The sequence below is a fragment of the Vanessa cardui genome, chromosome 21 (assembly GCF_905220365.1).
Source record: "Vanessa cardui chromosome 21, ilVanCard2.1, whole genome shotgun sequence".
NCBI lineage: Eukaryota > Metazoa > Arthropoda > Insecta > Lepidoptera > Nymphalidae > Vanessa > Vanessa cardui.
Window position 1 is genome coordinate 532,579 of NC_061143.1, and position 20,525 is coordinate 553,103.

The following is a 20,525-nucleotide window of genomic DNA, read 5'->3' on the forward strand; positions in this document are numbered from 1 at the left end:
ATAGCGTTTAATAAATGTTAAAATTATTTGTTATGATTTGGATTAGGAATACTTGGTGATAAAATAGAAAATAAAATTGTATTTAAAATGTATATGTTAAGTATTAATGACTTTATTTTATATATAAAATATATTTATTTTACTAAAAATTTATTACATATTTCAATTGAATCTGAATTTGAACGCATCCTATAATAGAAACATGGGTGCGGGCCTAAGCGTGAGAATGTGTCAGTGTTGAACTATTTAATAATTTTCTTTGTTTATTTTACTTTATGTTATATTCTTTGCAATTTCTTCAATGATTTTCTCTTAATTTAACGGACTTATGTTCACTGTTTTGTTCTTAATCCTTTGAATATGGGTACGAGCACAATGGGTAGCGATTTACATTCCGATAAGCAGGACAAACTGTTAAAACTACAGGCTCGAAAAAAAGAACTAGAGCTGATGTTAGCATCCAAAAATGAGGAGCTTTACAAGTTGTGTGTGCAAGAAGTACAGTTGACGGGTGTAATGCCCCTAGAAGCGCCTCTGAGTCCAGAAGTTCCACAACGGGAAAGATTAGGTAGTGTAAGAAGTGTCGATAGGTCCACAGATGGGACGGATGTCCAAGACGGCTCTGATAACTCTTCGAGACGCCTTAGAGCTGTGTCTGATCGCATACATGATTCCGATCCGAATCTGCGAAAGAACCATACCCACAGGCTATCAACACCTTCGATATCAGGTATTTCGTCAAAAAGTGCTCATTCTAGGCATGTCCGCAGACCTGAGACCAGTTGCTCAAACTTCTTTCCATCGCCACCCCAAGAACGAAATCCGGAAACATTTTCAATACACACCTCTCATACCTATCCCGCTTTAGCTGGCCGCCATGAATCTGTTCCACATGATAATCTGCACAGTGAACTTCAGCAAGGTCCTGTATATCGTCATCATACTTTAACAACTGAATACACGAATAAGATCTATTATAATAATTCAGCAGAAGCAAATAATGTGTCACGCTTGAGAGAGACTCATTTTAGCTCCAGTCACCCTGATATTACAACTAATTACACCCACGGTTCTGTCGCACCGCAGCCTGTGCCCGCACACAATGGAACGCGCAATACTCCACTCCTATATCAATATGCATCACATTTAAAATCACAGAATCAACACCTTGGAGTTTTAAACCACCACCATCTCATGCAAATGCAATCCAAAAGGAGAACTGATGGTGTTCGAAGAAATACTTTACAGCGTACTCAGACATACCATCTCACATCACACAGTGATTATAATCATCACTTAGAAAACATGACTGATGCATACAGACAGCCTGCACCAGTTTATCAACATAGATCACAACCCGACATACAAGATCAACCGATAGAAAGAAGACAGAATCCAATTGAAAGAACTATTCCTGTTCCGAACACATTGCCTCTCCGCGAACGTAATATGGTTAGAAATCCACTTCATTTGCAGCTGCAAGTATCCACCGATGATTATATAATTGATGACAGACGTCATTATCCCGATGCTCTAAGTCCTGTCAGCCAAATGTCGGGTTATTCACAGAGTAATTTTGATTCTGTAAGCATGAATAAATTTTCACCTACTTTATCCCAAGACATGAAAGTTAAAGAAAAACATTGGTATGAGACATCCCTAGACTCACCAACAAAAAGTGAGGTGCCTGTATTGAAGAAAAGTGCCAGCTTGAAGCGGACTCCCAGTATAGGTAATTCACAAACTTACGAAATAATGATTTCGTCTGGTCGTCACTCTGCTATGCAGAGCCCAAACCATATACCACATAGTCCCCCTGTATTATCGCCGAGTGCAGTGTCACTCGAGTCTCCTAAAAACATGACAGTTATTGAACAGGGTAAATGTATTCCATACAGAGAAGAAACTAAACCGTTTGAGATGTCAGACTTTTATAAATACTCAACAAAATTCAGGCAGACTAATGTTCAAAAAGCTCCTATGCCAAATCCTGCCCATAGTGCCAGTACAATGTACAATAAACTGCCAATGGAGCTACCACAGTTTAGCCAGGATCAATGGCATGGACACGGCAACTGATAATCTTCATTTGTAAGTAAAAATTTTGTTTTCATTAAGTGGCTTACCTTTATGGTAAATCCATGGCTGCTAAAATTTATTGAATTAATTTAATTTATACTTCGAGATAAGTAAGTTTTAGTTGTAGGTACTTAAATATAAAATTATCAACAAGATCTCTAGTTTATTTTAATAATGTAAATATTTTGATTAACTACTACATATTTTGGTATTTTATATAATTATAAAGTCCAATTTTATGAGTAAATTCACTGTTTAAAAATACATGCCATAAAAATAAGGGAGTCAATTGTATAAAATCATCAGAAGATGTGTTACTGTGATAGTTTTATGCAAACAATAACAATTCAAGTATGTATGTATGTCTAATTACAGTTTTTGTGTTGGACAAAATATGAACTGGGCATACTTTATAAGTTAGTTAAAAAATTTAAACAGGGTGCCAACTTTTTACATTAAAAAAAAAATTAAATTATTGTGCCTATTAATTAGAAATTTTAATAATAAAGCTTTGAATAGGTATGAAAATAATACTTTCAAATCTAGTTAAACTTGGTACAATTTAATTAAAGTTATAGCCTTGCCTTTATCACCACCACGTTTTTTTCTTGTAAAAACCTAGAATATTGTTACAATAAAAGAAATAAATAGATGTCTGTGACATGCTTAAATAAGCTATTAAGAAATCACTAAATACTTATTTTGTTATGCTTGACATATCATTGGTCAATTATAAATAAGAAATATACATAGATCTTAAAAATATTACGTCCATGACAGACAATGTAAAAAAAAAACATTATATATTTAATATGTAAGGTAATAATAATTAAATTTTATGTAAATTGAAATTTGTCATTTTGATTGAGTATTTTGAGATTGATGTTCAATTTTAAACAATGTTCTAGTTGCTGCAAAATACGGTAACGTTTCCTGCAAGTTCAAATAATCATGACTGATCAAAATGTGTACAATTTAATTATATGATAATTATCATTTTATACATGACATTCATATTCATAGAGGATCATTAAAATTTAATTTATTTTATTAAATTGGGTCAATATCAGTTGTTTTTATTTTACTAGTGATGTGCCGAATACGGGGTTTACCGATACGAATAATCGGCTAATAAATAATAATATATTTTAACGAATTGAAATTTATATTTTGGTTATATGTATATAAAAACTGAGTATAGAAAATAATCGAAAAATCTAGAGATTAACATTGGTATTTAAATATACTAATTAGTAATCAAAAATCGATATGCAAATATAAATTTATAAGTCGCAATACAATAATGATTACGATATTTACGTCACAAAGTCATGACATACATTTTTAATTATTAGATTTTGCTGTTAAGTATCTTCATGTTGTAGCACATGAAACCCGACTTAAACCATTTTTTTTTTATGTGAACGAATGTGTTGACACTTTATTATGTATAGATGTGTTATTTACACGAGATGTGGGAGTCCCCCAAATGCTGCAAGTTTGATTTATAGCAAATAATTGAATTGTATTTAGCGTGCCGAATAGCCGAATTCAATCAACAGTCAGAATGTGCTTAAAAAACTATGAAACGAAATATTCGGTCGATACCAAGTTTTTAATTTAGCAAATGTATATATTACAGGATATTTTGACAGATCCTTTTGTTGTCGTCAAATATTTATGGAATATGACTAATATCTAGATATTAAATTAGATCAAACAGCCTTATATTGTTGAACTTGCCAAGCAATTTAAGCTAATGACATTGCCTTTTACTGTCGTCCATTGATTATTAATTAAGCGGTGAGGAATACATATTGTGTGATTGTATATAAAGTACATTATAATTAATTATTGTAGTAGATTGTTTTTATAATCATTATTACAATTCTGAATTGTAATTAAAACAAAATTTCGATGAGATGATATTTTTGTAACTTGTTTATAATTAGTTAATTGTGCAAATGCACAGTTTTATTTAATAAAGCTTTACATATATATTTTGGTTTAATTTTTACTAAGCCAGGTGTTTAAGGTTTGTCACAAAGTTGAATGTTTTCAACTTTTAACTTGTAGGTTTAATCGACGGTCGATGATATTTTAATGTATTATATCTAAACAAGTGCATGCAAATATTAAATCGCCTCCTAATTTGCCATATTTTTTTATAGAAGTTATATTCCGAATCGATAGTACCTTTGCCATTAAATGAACATTATAAAACCACTACAATATTAATATTATTATTATGGGTAATATTGATTGAATTTAACTATAGATGAGCTGAGATGGCCCAGTGGTTAGAACGCGTGCATCTTAAACGATGATATCGAGTTCAAACCCAGGCAAGCACCACTGAACATTCATGTGCTTAATTTGTGTTTATGTTTCATCTCGTACTCGGCGGTGAAGGAAAACATCGTGAGAAAACCTGCATGCGTCTAATTTCATCGAAATTCTGCCACACATGGTCCAAACCCTCTCCTTAATGGGAGAGGAGGCCTTAGCCCTGCAGTTGGAAATTTACAGGATGTTACTGTTACTGCTTGCGGTAATAAAAAAATGAAACAAAACCTTCAATTTGTCATTTTTTTGTATATTTCGTTTCCATTACAGCGCCAAGGTCACATAGCTTAGAATAGACAAAATAGTAATATGTAATAACATTAGAAATAATGGTAGTAACATATATGAACAGAAAAAAAATAGTTTAATGAAGAGTACGGACTAATTTTGCAACGTCGTTCAATAAGACGAGTCAATGTTGTCTATTCTTATACAGCCTTGCCAGTAATTCGTTGGTAATTCTAAGTCCATCTAATTGATTGTTGCGAAGTCCATTGCTACCTACAAAATAAATTAAATGTATGCTTTTTATCAATATTTTATTAAATTATATAAATATATAGTTAATTATAGTTAGTCAAACAAAATATAATTCAGTATCAAATATGAAAACTATTTCAAATCATTTTTAACCGACTTCAAAAAAAGGAGGAGGTTCTCAATTCGTCGGGGCCTTTTTTTTTTTTTTTTTATTTTTTATGTATGTTACCGAATTACTCGAAGATGGCTGGGCCTATTTTGACAATTCTTTTTTTGTTTGAAAGGGCATGTTTTACAGGTGGTCCCATTGTCAGGAGATCAGGATCTGATGATGGAATCCTGGAGAAATCGAGGGAACTCCTCAAATTTTATAGGCAAACCTATAGTGATTTCGGTTTTATTCGAAGTGCCTTGGTCATATGCTCACGAAAAGTGACATTTGATGAAGTGGAACTGATGATGAAGACCACAACTGGTAATCAGAACCTAGTAGTAAGTAACTATTTTACGGGTTTAGTTCTATTTCTTTAAGATAGTCGTCAAGCAATTGATGTTAGTAAACATGCCTATGATGAAGTCTAGCTGATGGTGGACTACCAGGAGAACTCCTCAATGATTTACGGCATTGCATCGGGAAAAAATGGTATTGTCTACTTGGCGATAAGCAGTTAACATTAGGCTATTGTAACTTAGGTAACGCTTAATTTGAGTTGCAGTCCACATCGTATTGAAACGGCGTTCGGTTATGTTTAGAGTCGAAAGCCGAAATGTACTGAGTATAATAAAGTGAATGACAAACACTACCAATTGTAATTATAAATAGCAAAACAACACTGAAAAGCAGTAAATAAATTTTTATAAATAAAAAAAAACCGCCTTCAAAAATGAACTAAAAAGAAAAAAATAATCAGTTACATCCATAACCAATTTACGATTTTTTAATCACCTTTTGAAGTCGGTGCCAACAAAGTAAATAAATTCCTATATTGAAATCATTTAATTTGTATCGATAGTAAGGTTTGCCTAATGGTGTCATCTATACAATAAATAGATTTAGTTTTTGTATGTATGTATTGTGTATTATGTAGGTACCTATATTAGCAATGTAGGCACCGACTTTGAGAGGTGATTAAAAAATCGTAAATTGGTTATGGATGTAACTGATTATTTTTTTCTTTTTAGTTCATTTTTGAAGGCGGTTTTTTTTTATTTATAAAAATTTATCGACGTAACGGGATCGCTTACGCATACTACAGTGGTGTTCTGACGGTCGTCATTGGAACTTAACCAACGTATAAAATTTCTTATTGTAAGGGAATTAATTGACGTAATGAACGCTACAAGTTAAATTAAAGCTAGTAAAAGTAGTACCTGGATTTCCTAGCCAGCCATCGCATCCTTCTCCAATGCAACGTTTTCCAGGATTGAAACCTCCATTTATATAGTCATCGTCACGACCTAATTACCATAAAATTGATTTAATTTTACATGAAATATATTCGACAGGAAATTAATCAATTAAGTGCCCTATGGTTAATTATCAGGGCACCAACCACAGATTTTAAAATAAGCGTAAAAAGAAAATTAGCAGATTGCCAAGGACGATGTGAGTTTACTATTTCTTACAGTGACAATATTTATTGGTGGTTCTGACTTCTTACTAAGAGTCCTTTTGCTCATTAATTTTATTGGAAGTTTGACCAAAGAATTAAACTATTATAATATTAATTTTATTGCGAAATTTTTGAGACTAACCTGAACCGATAAGTTGTCCGTTCATGCACCCTTCGTCCCACATGTTGATACACCGCTTACCGGGGTTAAAACCACCATTTATATAATCGTCATCGCGACCTAAGTAAATAAACTTTATTAATAAATAAGCTAATATTTCTTACAGTCCCATTATCCATATAGAATGCGGTGACCCATTTGACTACCGTAGCCTATACCATTAAACAAATAAATAATTCTTGAGTAAAATAATTCAGATTTTTATCTAAGGTTTTATATATATTATTTCAAAAATTAACAGCGTAGAAATTAGTTCATTCATTAAAAAATTGCTAACTAAAAAGCTAAATAGATCTAAATTAAAATTATAAACGAAAGTCAAATTTTTTCAAACAAGACAATTTATTTCAAATTACCGAACGGTTTCAGAAAATAAAACTGTTAGGTTGCACACATATTTTATACCTGATCCAGGGAGTTGTCCATTAATACAGCCTTCATCCCACATATTAACACACCGACTGCCAGCTAAAACGCATATATTATTAAAATTTTAAAAAATAGTTTGTATTTAAAATACTACGTACTACATATCAGCTATCTGTTTGAGGAATTTTGTATGATTTCTATTTAATTAAAAATATAACTACATATGTCATCAAAAATATTTTACATGAAACACAAACAACATTGACACAGACGAAATTAATGAAAAAAAAATGTCTCAATGAAAATTCAATATTTGTCTGAAATCGTATTATAATTTTAAAACTATATATTTTAGGGTCTTACCACCTACGCGAGTCCTTCCGTACGCAATTTTAAAGTTAATTAAAATAACAAATACACATAAAAACAAAACTTTCATTTTGATTATTAAATGGATTGGAGCTGCTGTTGATAATCCAAGATTATTTGATTCATTCATAACTGATTTCAGAGCTTTTATAGTAGTATCAAATGTACGTATTTTAATTTAGGCTCTACTGTAGTACTTTATCAATCAATCATCAATGACCACTTGAGATAAATTGATTCATGGTCCAAATTAATTAACTTATTTTATAAAAAAATACTCCTACGTATTATTTCATTATCTGTTAAAGATAGTCTGATAAATAGGTAACAAATGCTTAATGAATTATTTCTATTAAGTGTGATTTTATTGAAATAGATAATCATCCTGTTTATTTTTGCAATAAACACTATGTAATATAATTATAGGTTACTAAAAGTATTTAAATTATGTACAAATATTAAGCATAATAGAATATTTTTAAATTTAAATGTTTAAATGATAACTTACAGCGAAATATCGATTAACAATGGACATACCTAGTAATCGGTAGAACAAGACCATAGACTCTCATGGACCCATAGAGTCACGATTCACTTTTACGACCATAGATAATACACTATATAGGTACCCGGAGATTTTACGACCTAAGAGTTAAGACGCTAATACCCATTTTATAGTGAACTTAATATTATAAAGAAATGTTATTAGTTAAATAGTCATTTACTGTATGTTTTTTCTTTTTTTTAACTTCTTTAATGTAAATGTCGTTACAATTATTGTGAAATTATTAGTGTTTTTTATAGTTTAATCGGATAACCTACAGTTTATATGATTTAAATTGCAGGTATTTTCTATTTTTTTATTATATTAATTACTTCTCTATGTATTAACGTTTTTACATTTTTATTTTATTAAACAATTATTTAAATGTATTGTTTCGAGTTATATAAATTGATGAAACTTGGGGCCTTAGTACAAATATAAGCTTAAGGTAACTTAAGGACTAGCATTACTATTTTTAATTTATAATGTCGTCGATGGTGAGTAAGATATAGAGTTCTAGAGTAATGAGAAGAAAAGAAAAAACACATTCCAGTAAGTGACAAATAATGTTAGAAAACATAAAATATTTAAATTGTTACAAATAAGCAGCCTTATAGCTTATAAGCCAGTATAGTCTAGAAATTAGACCACCAAACAATTATTTTTTTCACACTTTAAACACTCACTCACAATACATTTATTATGAGTGGTGGTACCAACTCCATCTAAATTCATAACCTGCTTAGTAAATAACTAATATAAATTATATGGATGTTTTAAACAAATTTTATGAAATATAGGTAATATTTATTAATTAAATGAAGGGCAATAGTGTATTAACTATATATCTTTAAAAAGCCCACATATTTTCCTCTTTGTTTTTTAGTTATGGATGATTTTATACAAAAACAGGAGTCTGTTGTAACTATCCATTGGAATGTTTTAAGGAAAAAAACAAGTAGTTTGGTTTATTAAAGTAATCAAATTTTTCATTTTTCTTTATTGTTTTTAAAATATGTCATTTTTTGGAATAAATCAGCATTATTATAACAACTTTTACCTATTATAGTGACTTTTCTTAGAGTTAATAACATTTGTGTTAAACTTAACAAAATCAACTTCTCAGTTCAACGGTTTAAGACTAATTGTATGACACTAATGTCAGTCTTTATAATAATAAAAAATTAAAATATAAACAAAGAAAAAATACTAAAATTAGGGTAAAGTCAATAATGCTCAACACTTTATTGTTATATATTTGGGTCAAAATCACCAAGGTGGCGAATTCCAAATTCCATTTTTTGATAAATTGACCTAGCAGCTATTACTTTGATGATCAGCCTAAATGATCACTACACTTGTGTTTTAACAATATTTACGTTGGCAGAGCATATAATTGATTACTACTCTTTTAATTTTATTTTTAAAGTGAGCTATCACTGAAAAAAATCAAAATTAAAAGAGTAAGTTTATAATAATATTAAAATATTACATAAGTATTTATTTTTTACCTTGTTCGATAGCGTATATATGTTATTTATTATTAAAAACTAAAGAAATGTAATGAAATTGCCAACAAAGACGTCAAAAAGCAAAATATAGTGAAAGTGGATCTATTATGACAATTTCTCTGTATAAATTATCTAAATATGAGAAATATCAGTGTCTTATATATAAATTAACATGATGTAGGTCTAAAAAGTTCGCCTTACTTTATTATTTACCAGGGCCCTTTTTAATACCTAGAATAATAAATTTATTATCTGTGATTTTAGTGATGTTCCCGGAAATGATGAGGTGTTCTCGGAATGATGCGTGTGTTCCCTAAATGACGATATAGATACAATTTAGGTTTAGGTAATAATGAGCAATGTGTACGTCGTACTTATTTATTAATTTTGGCATAAGGATTCTTAATTAACAAAAACGGAACTTAAATCACTTTACAGTCTTGTAATTTGCTGTTCACAGCCGATTAGATATTCTTAGTAATCATATTAAACTTTTATTATGATGGTATTAATCAAACCACCTAAACATTATACTTTTTCGTAGTTAATATTAAATAAACTTTAAATCAAAACAAGCATTCTAATATTAAATAAACACAAGAATATAAAATATATAAAATGAAAAGAAACAAACATTAGAATCAAAGTAATAATACTCTCTATTATTTTCTTTTCTCAGAAATGGCGTCGAAATAATACTTATTATTTGCTCAAATGCAACGTAGGATACATCACTCGGATCTAGTTTAAATTTTTTTGCATTATTACAAACCGAATTCAAGAACGTAACTAGAATTTCTCCATCATCTTCAACACCTGTCTTACAGATGGCAACATATCTGTAATTTAGAGCTTTCTTTTGTGTAGGTACTTTAACTAAAACAAAGGTTCCAGGGGATATTAAATTTGGGTGTAGGTTTTCCTTGTCTTGATTGTAAGATGTACTAGCTTCAACAGTAATTGATTTTTGCGCAATCTGCTGACGAAGAGAAATCGACATTAAATCTTCCTCATCATCGGATGATGATGAGTAAATGGTGTTGTAAATGCTCCTTTTCTTCAATTGCAGCAAATCTTGTAAATTAATTGTATCTATTGGCTCTTTTAGTTCTGGAGACTTATTTGAAGGTATTCCCTTGTCTTTTGGTTCAGAGTTCGGATATAAACTTCCAGATAATACTGACATTCTTAGTTGCTTTTCAAAACGGTCGTGTCGGTATGTTTTAATCGTAACTTCCGGTCCTCTTTGCCATGTAATTTTTGTAATATTCATGATACCTGGCATGGCATCTATGATTTTCGGAACCAAGTCTTTTGCTGTAGAAATGTCATCATGAGGAATCTCTTTTACCAGTATAGTAGACTCCTTAAACAAATCCACTAAGTCTGAGGATGTTTTAATATCGTGTCCCATTAACACACGCTTATCGGCAGTCCTTTTAAGAGTACCACCTACGCCATCCATGGGTCCTTTGCCATGGCCAGGTTCACTGTATGTCCAAGTAGCTTTTGTTATCTGTTGGAATTCCTTTATTAATGTTTGTAGCCAGAGATGTATGTTAGTTCGGTTACGGTATTGTGACGTTGGCCCATCAGAGTAGATATGAATGGTGTTAATATGTTTATTTTTCAATATTATTTGTAGGATCGGTATCATATGAGCCCATACTGCATGGGCTTGATGATCCAAATTTTCACTCACGGTAGCAAAAGATGTGGATTTTAAACCATTGTCAACGTTGCGTGTATAATATACACCTGTATGAATAGACAATTGATTTTTTGCAAAATGTGTCGACTGGATTTCACTTGCGTATTTAGTGGTATAATTCTCCGAAAAGTCTATCTGTATCATTACCTCTTCTTCAGTTAGATTTTCTTTCATCTCCTTTTTCAGTTTGTTATAAATATAAATGCCATACAGATGTTTTTTCATAACTGGAATATCTTCAATAAAAGCCGTTTTTAATTCATTCACTGTACTTGAAATTGCAGCCTTTTTTGTGATCTTGAACTTCTTATTCTCGCCTTTTACAATTTTTTCTTCAATAACAGATTTCCATTGGAAATACACTCAGCGGCACAGAATGTGGCCCAAACACATAATGTGGTTAAACATCAAAATTAAACACGAAATAGGGGTATTTTTTTTTTGTACATAAAATTTAAAGGTATTAAAGTGGATATTTAGTAAAAAAAAAGTAATACCTCAATTAATTAATTTTTTATCTTAAAAATAACAAAAAACTCTAAAATTGGAAAAAAATAAACAAAAGAAAGTTTTAAAAAAAAATTACAAAAACTTACGGGACTTAAAATTAATACCGGGTATTGCCTCCTCTAGCCTTGATGACTGCCTGCATGCGATCAGGCATGGATTTAATAATGTTTTTTATGTCAACCTGGGGTATTTCTTCCCAGGCGGTTATCAAGGCGGTTTTTAAATCACTGATAGACTCTGGAGGGTTGATGCTGGATCTGATGCGTCTTTTAAGCATGTCCCATACATGTTCTATTGGATTTAAATCCGGACTTCGTGCTGGCCAGTCCAATTTTGAAATTCCTACCTCCGATAGGTAGCTATTCACGCAAAATGCTGTGTGAGGTCGCGCATTATCGTGCATTAAAAGAAATTCCTGGCTTCCAATAAATTCCATGTATGGTAGAACATGTTCTTGGAGGACCTCTTCGATGTATCGCACTGCTGTTAAGCGACCTTCGATTATTGTTAACTCCGTACGTGCGTCTGAACTTATTCCTGCCCAGACCATAACAGAGCCACCATAAAAACTTACTGTTTGCCAGGTAGTGGTGGGTAAAAACCTTTCTCCTCGCCTTCTCCACACACGTTCGCGACCATCTGGATGCCTTAAGGCTACTCTGCATTCATCGGTCCACAGAACCTTAGCCCACTGCTCGTGAGTCCAATTAGCGTGTTCGCGAGCGAATTGAAGTCGAGCTACACGATGGTGTCGGAGCAGTTCTGGACCTCGTGCTGGTCTTCGGGAACGCAAGTTTTGTTCCTCCATTCTTCTTCTTATTGTTCGCTCACTTACACGGACGCCTCTTGTCGTTTGTAGACGCTGCATTATTTCACCCGCAGTAAGGAAACGATTTCTCAATATTGCGAGGATGATAAATCGGTCATCTCGAGCTGATGTGCATCTGATATTGCCACTTCCTGGTCTAATCGTGTATAGGCCGGTCTCATCGTATCTTTTTAGGGCATATCTTAGAGTTGTACGTAGTACATTTAAAGATACAGCGATTTCACGCTGCGTTAAACCTTGACTCCGAAGTAACACAGCTTGAGCGATTTGTGCTGAACTTAAGGCCATAGTTTTCAGTTTTTAGTAAGAAAAATGACTAAAGATTAAATTAAAAATAAAACAATAAGGGTTAAATGCACGACCGTTTGAATATCGAACTTTAACTCAACTGAGTTTTGGGCGTTTTTACACTTAATAACGTTAAGTGTCACTTACGTTAAACAAATAACCTTTTTTTATAACTTTGAAACTCATAAATTAACAAAAACTAACGCTACGATACGCTGCCACTTAAAATTCTCATACGCAACATCAAAATTGCATGTTATAAGAATTTTAGAGTTTGGGCCACATTTTCTGCCGCTGAGTGTATGTCACAGAATCTGCATTATCAGCTGACTCAAGCTTCGGATTTTTACAAGTATCACAAATACCATTCATGCAGTCATAGGATGTTATGTCGCAACTATAATCCTCGATGGTTTTCTCTACACTCGTGTGAGTAACAAATTGTTGTAAGTTTTTTAATTTGTTCAGTTTAAATTCGAAGTTTTCGTGTTTGACACATAAACAAGATTCTCTGTCTCTGAATGTTGGAGCTACCACCCAAAACGGTTTTGCTCTTAATAATGTTGCATATGGTAAATTTATTCCAGTTTCTTGAACGAATTTTGACGTCAGTTCTTTAACTGTGTATAAAAGGAGGCGTTTTTGCTTCTTAACACCGTTTCTCTTCACAAAATCTCTCTTGCCTGGGCACATCCTGCTGACATCATCTCTTTGGAAGAAATCTTTTACTTTTTCACGAACTTCCGCCGTCAAAACAACCTCACGTATTTTAGTATCAGACTTCAGAATCGATGTACTAGTTCTCTCTTTTGGCAAAAAAGTCTTAGCCATATGAAGCAACTTATATTTCCGTAGCATGTTACCGCTAACACATTTTTGGAAGACTTCCCTCTCTTTGGAATTTTTTCTTAAAGTACAGACCTTTTCTTTTAATTGTGTAGTCAGAACTTCGTTAAATAACAGATTCTTGCGCACTTCTGGAGGCACGTCGACATTTTTAATCAATGCGTCAACTTTGCTGTTAGGAGTTGTTGGTATCTGAACTTTTTCCTGTTCCCTTTTTTCTTTTCTTCTAAGTCTTTTCTTTAAAGTTTCATACTTACGTTTTATGTTAGCAATTGTTTTCTCTTGTTTTTTTATTATACGGTATGCTTTAGCTCTATCCTTCCGAACAATTTTTCTTCCCACTGTTCTTCTTACTAAAGACCGTGCTTCAGCTAATTCATCATCAGAATGAGGCGGAGTATTGTTTACTATACTCGATATTGCCTTCTTTTTTTCTCTGTATTTTTTTGAAGCTTCTTTCCAAATTTTTCTCTGCTTTCGCTTTTCTCTCTCAGTCATCTCATCAATATTGTTAACTTTCTTTTCAGCTTTTTTTTTCTGATAATACGCTCTATCCTTCGCTCTTTTTATTTCTCTCTCTTCCTCCGTCATCTTATTTAAAAATTTCCTTTTTCTGGCATTTGCTTTCTCTCTTTGACGTAAGTAAGCCGAACTATTTTTTTTAACTTGCTTTTTCGGAAGTTTTTTATTTTTTCCAGCCACAGGAGACTCCATATTGCTAAAAAAGATTAAACGTACCTATATTATAAAATATGTTAGCACAACATCTACTGAATTAACTAACCTATTAACTATTGTTATAACAGGGCGCGTTTATTCAAAAAAAGTCATTTCGGGAACGTAATCATCATTTCGAGAACGTTCCGTCAAGTCCAGGAACGGTCCCGAAATGACCGTTCCCGAAATGACTTTTTTAAATAAACGCGCCCTTTTTAGATGGCAACCATCTTTGACATCATGTTTGGCTTTGTTATTGTAAAATATTTGAGGTTACTATTTGTTTTAAAACACTACAAAACATATTTTTTAATATTCCAAGTTGAGAAACGCATTCCCGGTATGATGACGTATTGATGTACGCTCTCTAATTTATTGAATTGAAAGATACTTACCACTTATTTTCAATTGTTTTGGCGAAAACTCTCTCGACACACCGTTTATTTACATCGTTCACATCACTGTACCATAGACAACTAAAGGTTACGTTCAAAAACTGAAATTTTACCGAGAATTTAAGTTGCGTTCACTGAAATGACGCTTACTTTGCCGGACACAATATTTTCAATTGATTTTCTTTAATTTGTTTTCTTTCTTTAATAACAACAATAAATAATTGATATAAGATACAATTGTAGGCCATTAAGTAAGAAAAACTTTTCATTTTATTTTACTTTATGAATATTTACAAAGTTAGTTTCTGAAGATTGCTATTAAGGACGCGTTCCCGAAATGATTTTTTGTTGGTAATTGTTAGAATAATAATGAATGTGCTTTACTTTTCCTGTATAAAATATTATGTACAGATAATATGAACAGAGTTAAGTAATATTTACAATAACGATTTGCTTAAATAAACTAAATTTTAACATTTATTTCCTGGCAAAGCTAATTCTCCACCTTGGTGATTTTGACCCATTTATCAAGTGTGATTGTAATCATAGCTTTTTTATATAAATGTATCTTAGATAATTATCTTAAGCTGTAAAATGTCATACTTTTAATTATTATTAATTTTTTTTCTATTGTTGTTTGTACTGGTGAATGACAACAAAAAAAAGAAATCATTACTATAACTTCAATTTCTGTTTTAGTAATAATACAAACATATCCTCGGCTTAGAGTGTAAACCTGCTAACTCCATATTAGGTACATTTTTAGGAGAGACAAAAAATACACCTAAAAAAATATGGGTATAATTTATGAAAAGACTTTTATATTTTCAAACTTGTATTTGTATACCATATGATTTGAAATAAAAAATAGTTAATTTATTTAAGTATTTATTCAATTATTACCACTTTTGTGACTTAGCAGGTTTTTGTAATCAAATATTTATTTTGGAAAACAACTTAACAGGTTTCCATAAACCAAAACGATTTTTTATAAGTATTCATACGTAAGGTAAGCAGTGAAGGAAAACATCGTGAGGAAACCTGCATGTGCCGGAAGAAATTCTGACACATGTAATCCACCAACCCGCAGTGGAGCAGCATGGTGGATTAAGCTCTTAACCTTCTCCTTAATTGGAGAGGAGGCCTTGTGCCCAGCAGTGGGACATTTATAGGCTGTTGATTTGATTTCTATCAGTATACGGTGCTAAACTAAAATTAAAGTTTTGAAACTTTCAGTCACAATCTTAAATTTATCATATTTTTACTTTTAAACAAGACAAAATCTCAAAATGAACAAAAAGAAGATTCTGTCCTTATAAAATATATTTTTTATTTTCTTTTAAGCTTAACTAAATCAGCCTTTATTCTTATAATTAAGTATTCTTCTAACTGGTATAATTATTTATATAACGTAGGCAAATATTACTCAGTCTCAATGATCAAATCAGTCTCAACTTTAGTTATCTACTCATGAGATAAATTGTCGTAATAATTACGGTAGTCTGCAGGTAAGGTTTCTTTCAGATATTGCAGATCATCAAGTTTTCTTTTCGTTATTTTCCTCCTAGTAAGATGTTGATTTCGGAGAGATTCAAAAGGCAATGCAGTAACTACCGGTGATTTTCTTTGTGGTAGTACGGTCCAATCTTCTGTGAATCTTAATTTGAAGAATATATTACCATCTGGAGTATACCGAAGAGCTTTAATGTTGGTTACTTTGGGGTCACCTTTACCGCGTCCAGGACGAATGCTTTTGAAAAAACTATGGCTTAAGTAAGTTACGTCGTATGGCCTGGGGTGCTTTCTTGATGATCTACAGATGGTGATGTACTCTGCGGGCACATTGATGTTTTTGTTTTTAAGAGCTCGTTCAACAGAAGAATGAATATTGTCAGCTTCCATCTGCGTATGTCCAACTTCTAAAAATTTTTGTTCTATGATTATGTTATTTTTCATAGCCGTGCATAGTAATGCATTAGACCAGGGCTTCCCAAACTTTTTAGTGTTGTGACTCCCTTGGGTATATGCTATTTTGTTACGACGCCCCTCAATCCAGTCCCCAAAAATACTAGCGAGTTTTTGTAGGTACTACTCTAGTAACAGGTTAACAGTGAAACACGAATTTGCCAATCAATTTTTATTTAATGGGTACATAATTATAAAAAACTTATTTATGAATAATAATAAAATGAGATATTTATAAACTGGCTGGGCCCTAATGAGATGGATGTGCTTGTTTTTCTGAGCAAAGTTTTAGGAAACGGGGCTCCAGTTTGGAAATTGCCACTCTCATTTCTGTCTCTACGTCTATTTTTGACCTGTACTTGTTTTTTATTACTGCAACTGCAGAAAAACCTGTTTCACACAAGTATGAAGTGGCAAATGGTAATAAAACCTTTATAGTTGCAGTTCTGATGGCATGGTATTCTCGAGGTACTGAGCTCCAAAATTCAAACAGTTTATCTGAGGCGTATTGAAGCTTCAGGTTGGAATCACAGGACAATTCAATAAGTTGTTCTTCCTCCTCTGTTGAAAGTGTCGATGGTGTTGGTGACTGAAAAGGGTTTCTGACCCAGTCGTATTGCTAAAGGTTATCGGGAAAATATTTTTGAAAGTGGTCGCTTAATGAAAGCAAGTGCTGTGTAAATATTGTTTTTAAAGAAGGGTCAAGGTTTTGTATCGATTTTTCTTGAAGAATACTTTCTAAAGATGGGAAACAGTCAATTACTTGATCTTCTAATTTTCTCTTCCAAAACAGCAACTTTTTCTGAAACCCTGTTATTTTATCTGCCAATTGCAGGATATGGGTATTGTTACCCTGCAAAGACTTATTAAGATCGTTCAATTTGTTAAATATGTCACAGAGGTATGCCAATTTTATAATAAAATCTGTATTATTAAAATTTTGCGCATCTTCGTGTGATTCTCTCTGTAAATAAGTGTAAAACTCATTTCTTAATTCATACACACGTGCGAGAACGTCACCTCTGGACAACCAACGTGAGTTGCAATAATAAATTAAAGTAGTATGCTCGGCACCCAATTCTTCACAAAGTTTATTGAAAAGTCTCGCTTTTACCGGTCGAGTTTTAATGTAGTTTACCACTTTAATAATGCAATCCAACACATTACTTAAATATGGTGTAATGTTCTTTGCTGCCAAGGCCTCCCTATGTATGACACAATGTGTCCATTTTACATTTTTAGCCTTGGTTTTGATGAGAGCTTGTAATCCTCCATACTGTCCAGACATCGCTCGGGCACCATCGGTACACACACCCACACAGTTTTCCCAGCTAATATTATTTTCAGTCACATATGAGTCCAAAATGTGAAATAAATCAGTAGCTTTACCACCTTCACATATTTTTTTGCAAAACAACAAATCCTCACACAGATTATTTTCATGTATGTACCGTACTTAACATATCAATTGAGCATCGTCATTACTATCCGTCGCCTCATCCAGTTGAATTGCAAATAAACCTGAAAGTTTTCTAACAATTTGCTCATTGATATCTTCTGCCATGTCGTGAATACGGCGACTAATCGTATTGTTTGAAAGAGGTATATTTTTTATTTCTTTAGCTACCGATTCTCCAATCATTATTGATACCATATCAACCGCTGCAGGCAAAATCAGTTCCTCAGCAATCGTGTGTGGTTTCTTACATTTGGCAATACGGTGAGCTACCATGTAGGAGGCGAGCAATGCTTTTGCAGGAACTGTTGCTCTTGAAACCAAAGACATGGATTGATATTTTAACTCTTGCAGTTTTCTTACAAAAAACTCTCTCGGCTTACCTTGTAAATCACTGTGAACAAATTCCAAATTCGTCGCGACTCACAGTTAGGGAAGCCCGGCATTAGACATCACACAGTTCCTATTTTGATAGTACTTATCCTAAAAACCTACCTAACCATCGCTAAAAAAAAATATTTTATTTGGTTTTTCTGACTCATTTTGTTGTTTAAATTAAAAAAGGCAAGATTGTGTATTTGGAGCTTTGTTTTATAGTACGAGCTATACTAATATTTGATTTAGGGGCCATTAAAACCGCCTGCAAGTCGACAGTAAAAACAAGATTTTCTTCACGTACGTCTTTTTCCTTCTCAGATCTAGCTTCTTCTTTCTTCTTTAGATGCTCTGAATATTCTTCTTGGGATTTATTTCCGACTTTATAGAGAGCACATATTTCGCACGGGTCTTTTTTAGGGTGAAACCATTCGAGATTAAGATTGTCAAATTCTACATGAAATTTGCAGATGGATAAAGCAACTACATTACTTGGTTTACACCAATCATTGACATATAATCATAAAGGGCTCGTTTTGAACGCCACTCTGACAACAACTTCTTTTGTGTACTAGAACGACAGTAGTGCGATTCCATCGCAGGCAGTGATTCTAAAAACTTTTTCAGCTCATTACGTTCGGATTCGAAAGGCTTAGAAGATTTTTTTTGTTTGTTTGGAATCAAATTCCTTGTCATTCTTTTTAAAAGCTGCCCCTTTTTTATTTTTCCAATTTAAAACAATCCATCTACCAATCCCTAGCGTATTCAAAAACTGTGTTCTGCAGACTTTAATTGGCTCATCATCCTTTTTCAAATGATAAAATAAAGATTTACTCTTTTCGATTCCTCATTATTAGCTTTTCTTCCCTTTGGTCTCTTGACAGGCAAAGCTGTCACAAGATTATCAACAAAAACTTTTTTTTCTGCCCAACTCATTACCCAAAATTCTTTAAAAATTTTCTGCCTATCTGTCTCGGTAAACATTGAACATTTCAAAGATCCTTTTTGAGTTTCTTTACACGAACATCTATTTTTCATAATTCTAGGCTGCCTTGGAACTTCATAATTCCACTGTTGTTCTTTTTTTCTTCCATAGTATTTTTTTCCAGATTCTCTCAACTTTCTGTTCTTTTCAGCATACCAATTTGATTTTTGAATGTCCTTTTCTTCCTTTTATTCTTTGGATAGTTCTCGTAGTCAGACTCAGATTCAGAATTAATTTTGTATGGCACCAGACCTTCTTGCATACTTTCATCTGATATCAAATCATCTATTTGGATGGATGGTCTTGAGGTAACAGAATGGTCGATAATACCTGTAGAAGAATTTCTAGGGCTATTTTCAATTTGTTGCAAAGTGCTCTGCTCAATAGCATTTTCAGAAACCAGACTATTGGAACAGTGGTGGGCATTAGTCATTAATTCAAGCAAAGGGGATTCATCTAAAGAGGCAATTACAATGATATCTTCGGATTGGACTTCTTGTTCTATAATTTGAGGTTCAATATGACTATTGTTATTTATTTCTTGGTTCAGAGTAACGTAATCATCTTTATTGTAATTATTTTGTGGTGAGAGTATACTGGAAATATCTCCTACAAGTTCATTAATTAAATCGGTAAGTGAAAAGGAGTCACAATGTGTACTTGAGCTTAAGTCATCAGATATCTCTTTAGTTATAATCATTTCAAGTTCGACATTTTCAACCACAGACCATTCTTGGGGGAAGGATGCTTGAGATAATTCCGGTGCTGTTTGTCGATTAATATCTTCTTTGCTTGCACACAAGTCCAGGATTTTACGGCCACGCCAATGCTTACTTGATGACATCTGCAAATAAACAATTAATTAATGCATTCCGATAACAATAATTGTAGAAAATAAAGCGAAATAAAATTAAAATTATACTATGCGTTTAAACTCTAAAACTGCATCCCAATCT

The 20,525-nt window shown here is 32.5% G+C and overlaps 3 protein-coding genes across 3 annotated transcripts; 1 reads left to right on the plus strand and 2 right to left on the minus strand.

The window, feature by feature from the left end:
* The first annotated feature begins 186 nt into the window (after positions 1 to 186).
* Positions 187 to 2,534, plus strand: LOC124538816. Its single transcript, XM_047116023.1, has one exon. It carries the CDS (start codon positions 361 to 363, stop codon positions 2,077 to 2,079), a length of 1,719 nt encoding a protein of 572 aa, XP_046971979.1. The 5' UTR covers positions 187 to 360; the 3' UTR covers positions 2,080 to 2,534.
* A 2,120-nt stretch (positions 2,535 to 4,654) lies between these two features.
* On the minus strand, positions 4,655 to 7,569 carry LOC124538856. The gene is made up of 5 exons (XM_047116088.1): positions 7,432 to 7,569; positions 7,105 to 7,167; positions 6,661 to 6,759; positions 6,277 to 6,363; positions 4,655 to 4,926 (listed from the first exon to the last, which is right to left on the minus strand). Exons 1-5 carry the CDS (start codon positions 7,565 to 7,567, stop codon positions 4,838 to 4,840), a joined length of 474 nt encoding a protein of 157 aa, XP_046972044.1. The 5' UTR covers positions 7,568 to 7,569; the 3' UTR covers positions 4,655 to 4,837.
* A 5,528-nt stretch (positions 7,570 to 13,097) lies between these two features.
* Positions 13,098 to 15,273, minus strand: LOC124539064. The gene is made up of 2 exons (XM_047116388.1): positions 14,815 to 15,273; positions 13,098 to 14,182 (listed from the first exon to the last, which is right to left on the minus strand). Exon 2 carries the CDS (start codon positions 14,172 to 14,174, stop codon positions 13,098 to 13,100), a length of 1,077 nt encoding a protein of 358 aa, XP_046972344.1. The 5' UTR covers positions 14,175 to 14,182; positions 14,815 to 15,273.
* Between the last annotated feature and the right edge of the window lie 5,252 nt (positions 15,274 to 20,525).

Bases quoted from the DNA above. Each gene is read 5' to 3' on its own strand.
- LOC124538856 (XM_047116088.1), bottom strand. From the start codon at position 7,567: ATGAATGAATCAAATAATCTTGGATTATCAACAGCAGCTCCAATCCAT. The intron at 6,760-7,104 runs GTATAAAATATG...TTATTTACTTAG, and splicing joins TGGACAACTCCCTGGATCAG to GTCGCGATGACGATTATATA. The intron at 4,927-6,276 runs GTACTACTTTTA...TTTATTTTGTAG, and splicing joins TGGCTGGCTAGGAAATCCAG to GTAGCAATGGACTTCGCAAC.
- LOC124539064 (XM_047116388.1), bottom strand. From the start codon at position 14,174: ATGACTGAGAGAGAAAAGCGAAAGCAGAGAAAAATTTGGAAAGAAGCT.
- LOC124538816 (XM_047116023.1), top strand. From the start codon at position 361: ATGGGTACGAGCACAATGGGTAGCGATTTACATTCCGATAAGCAGGAC.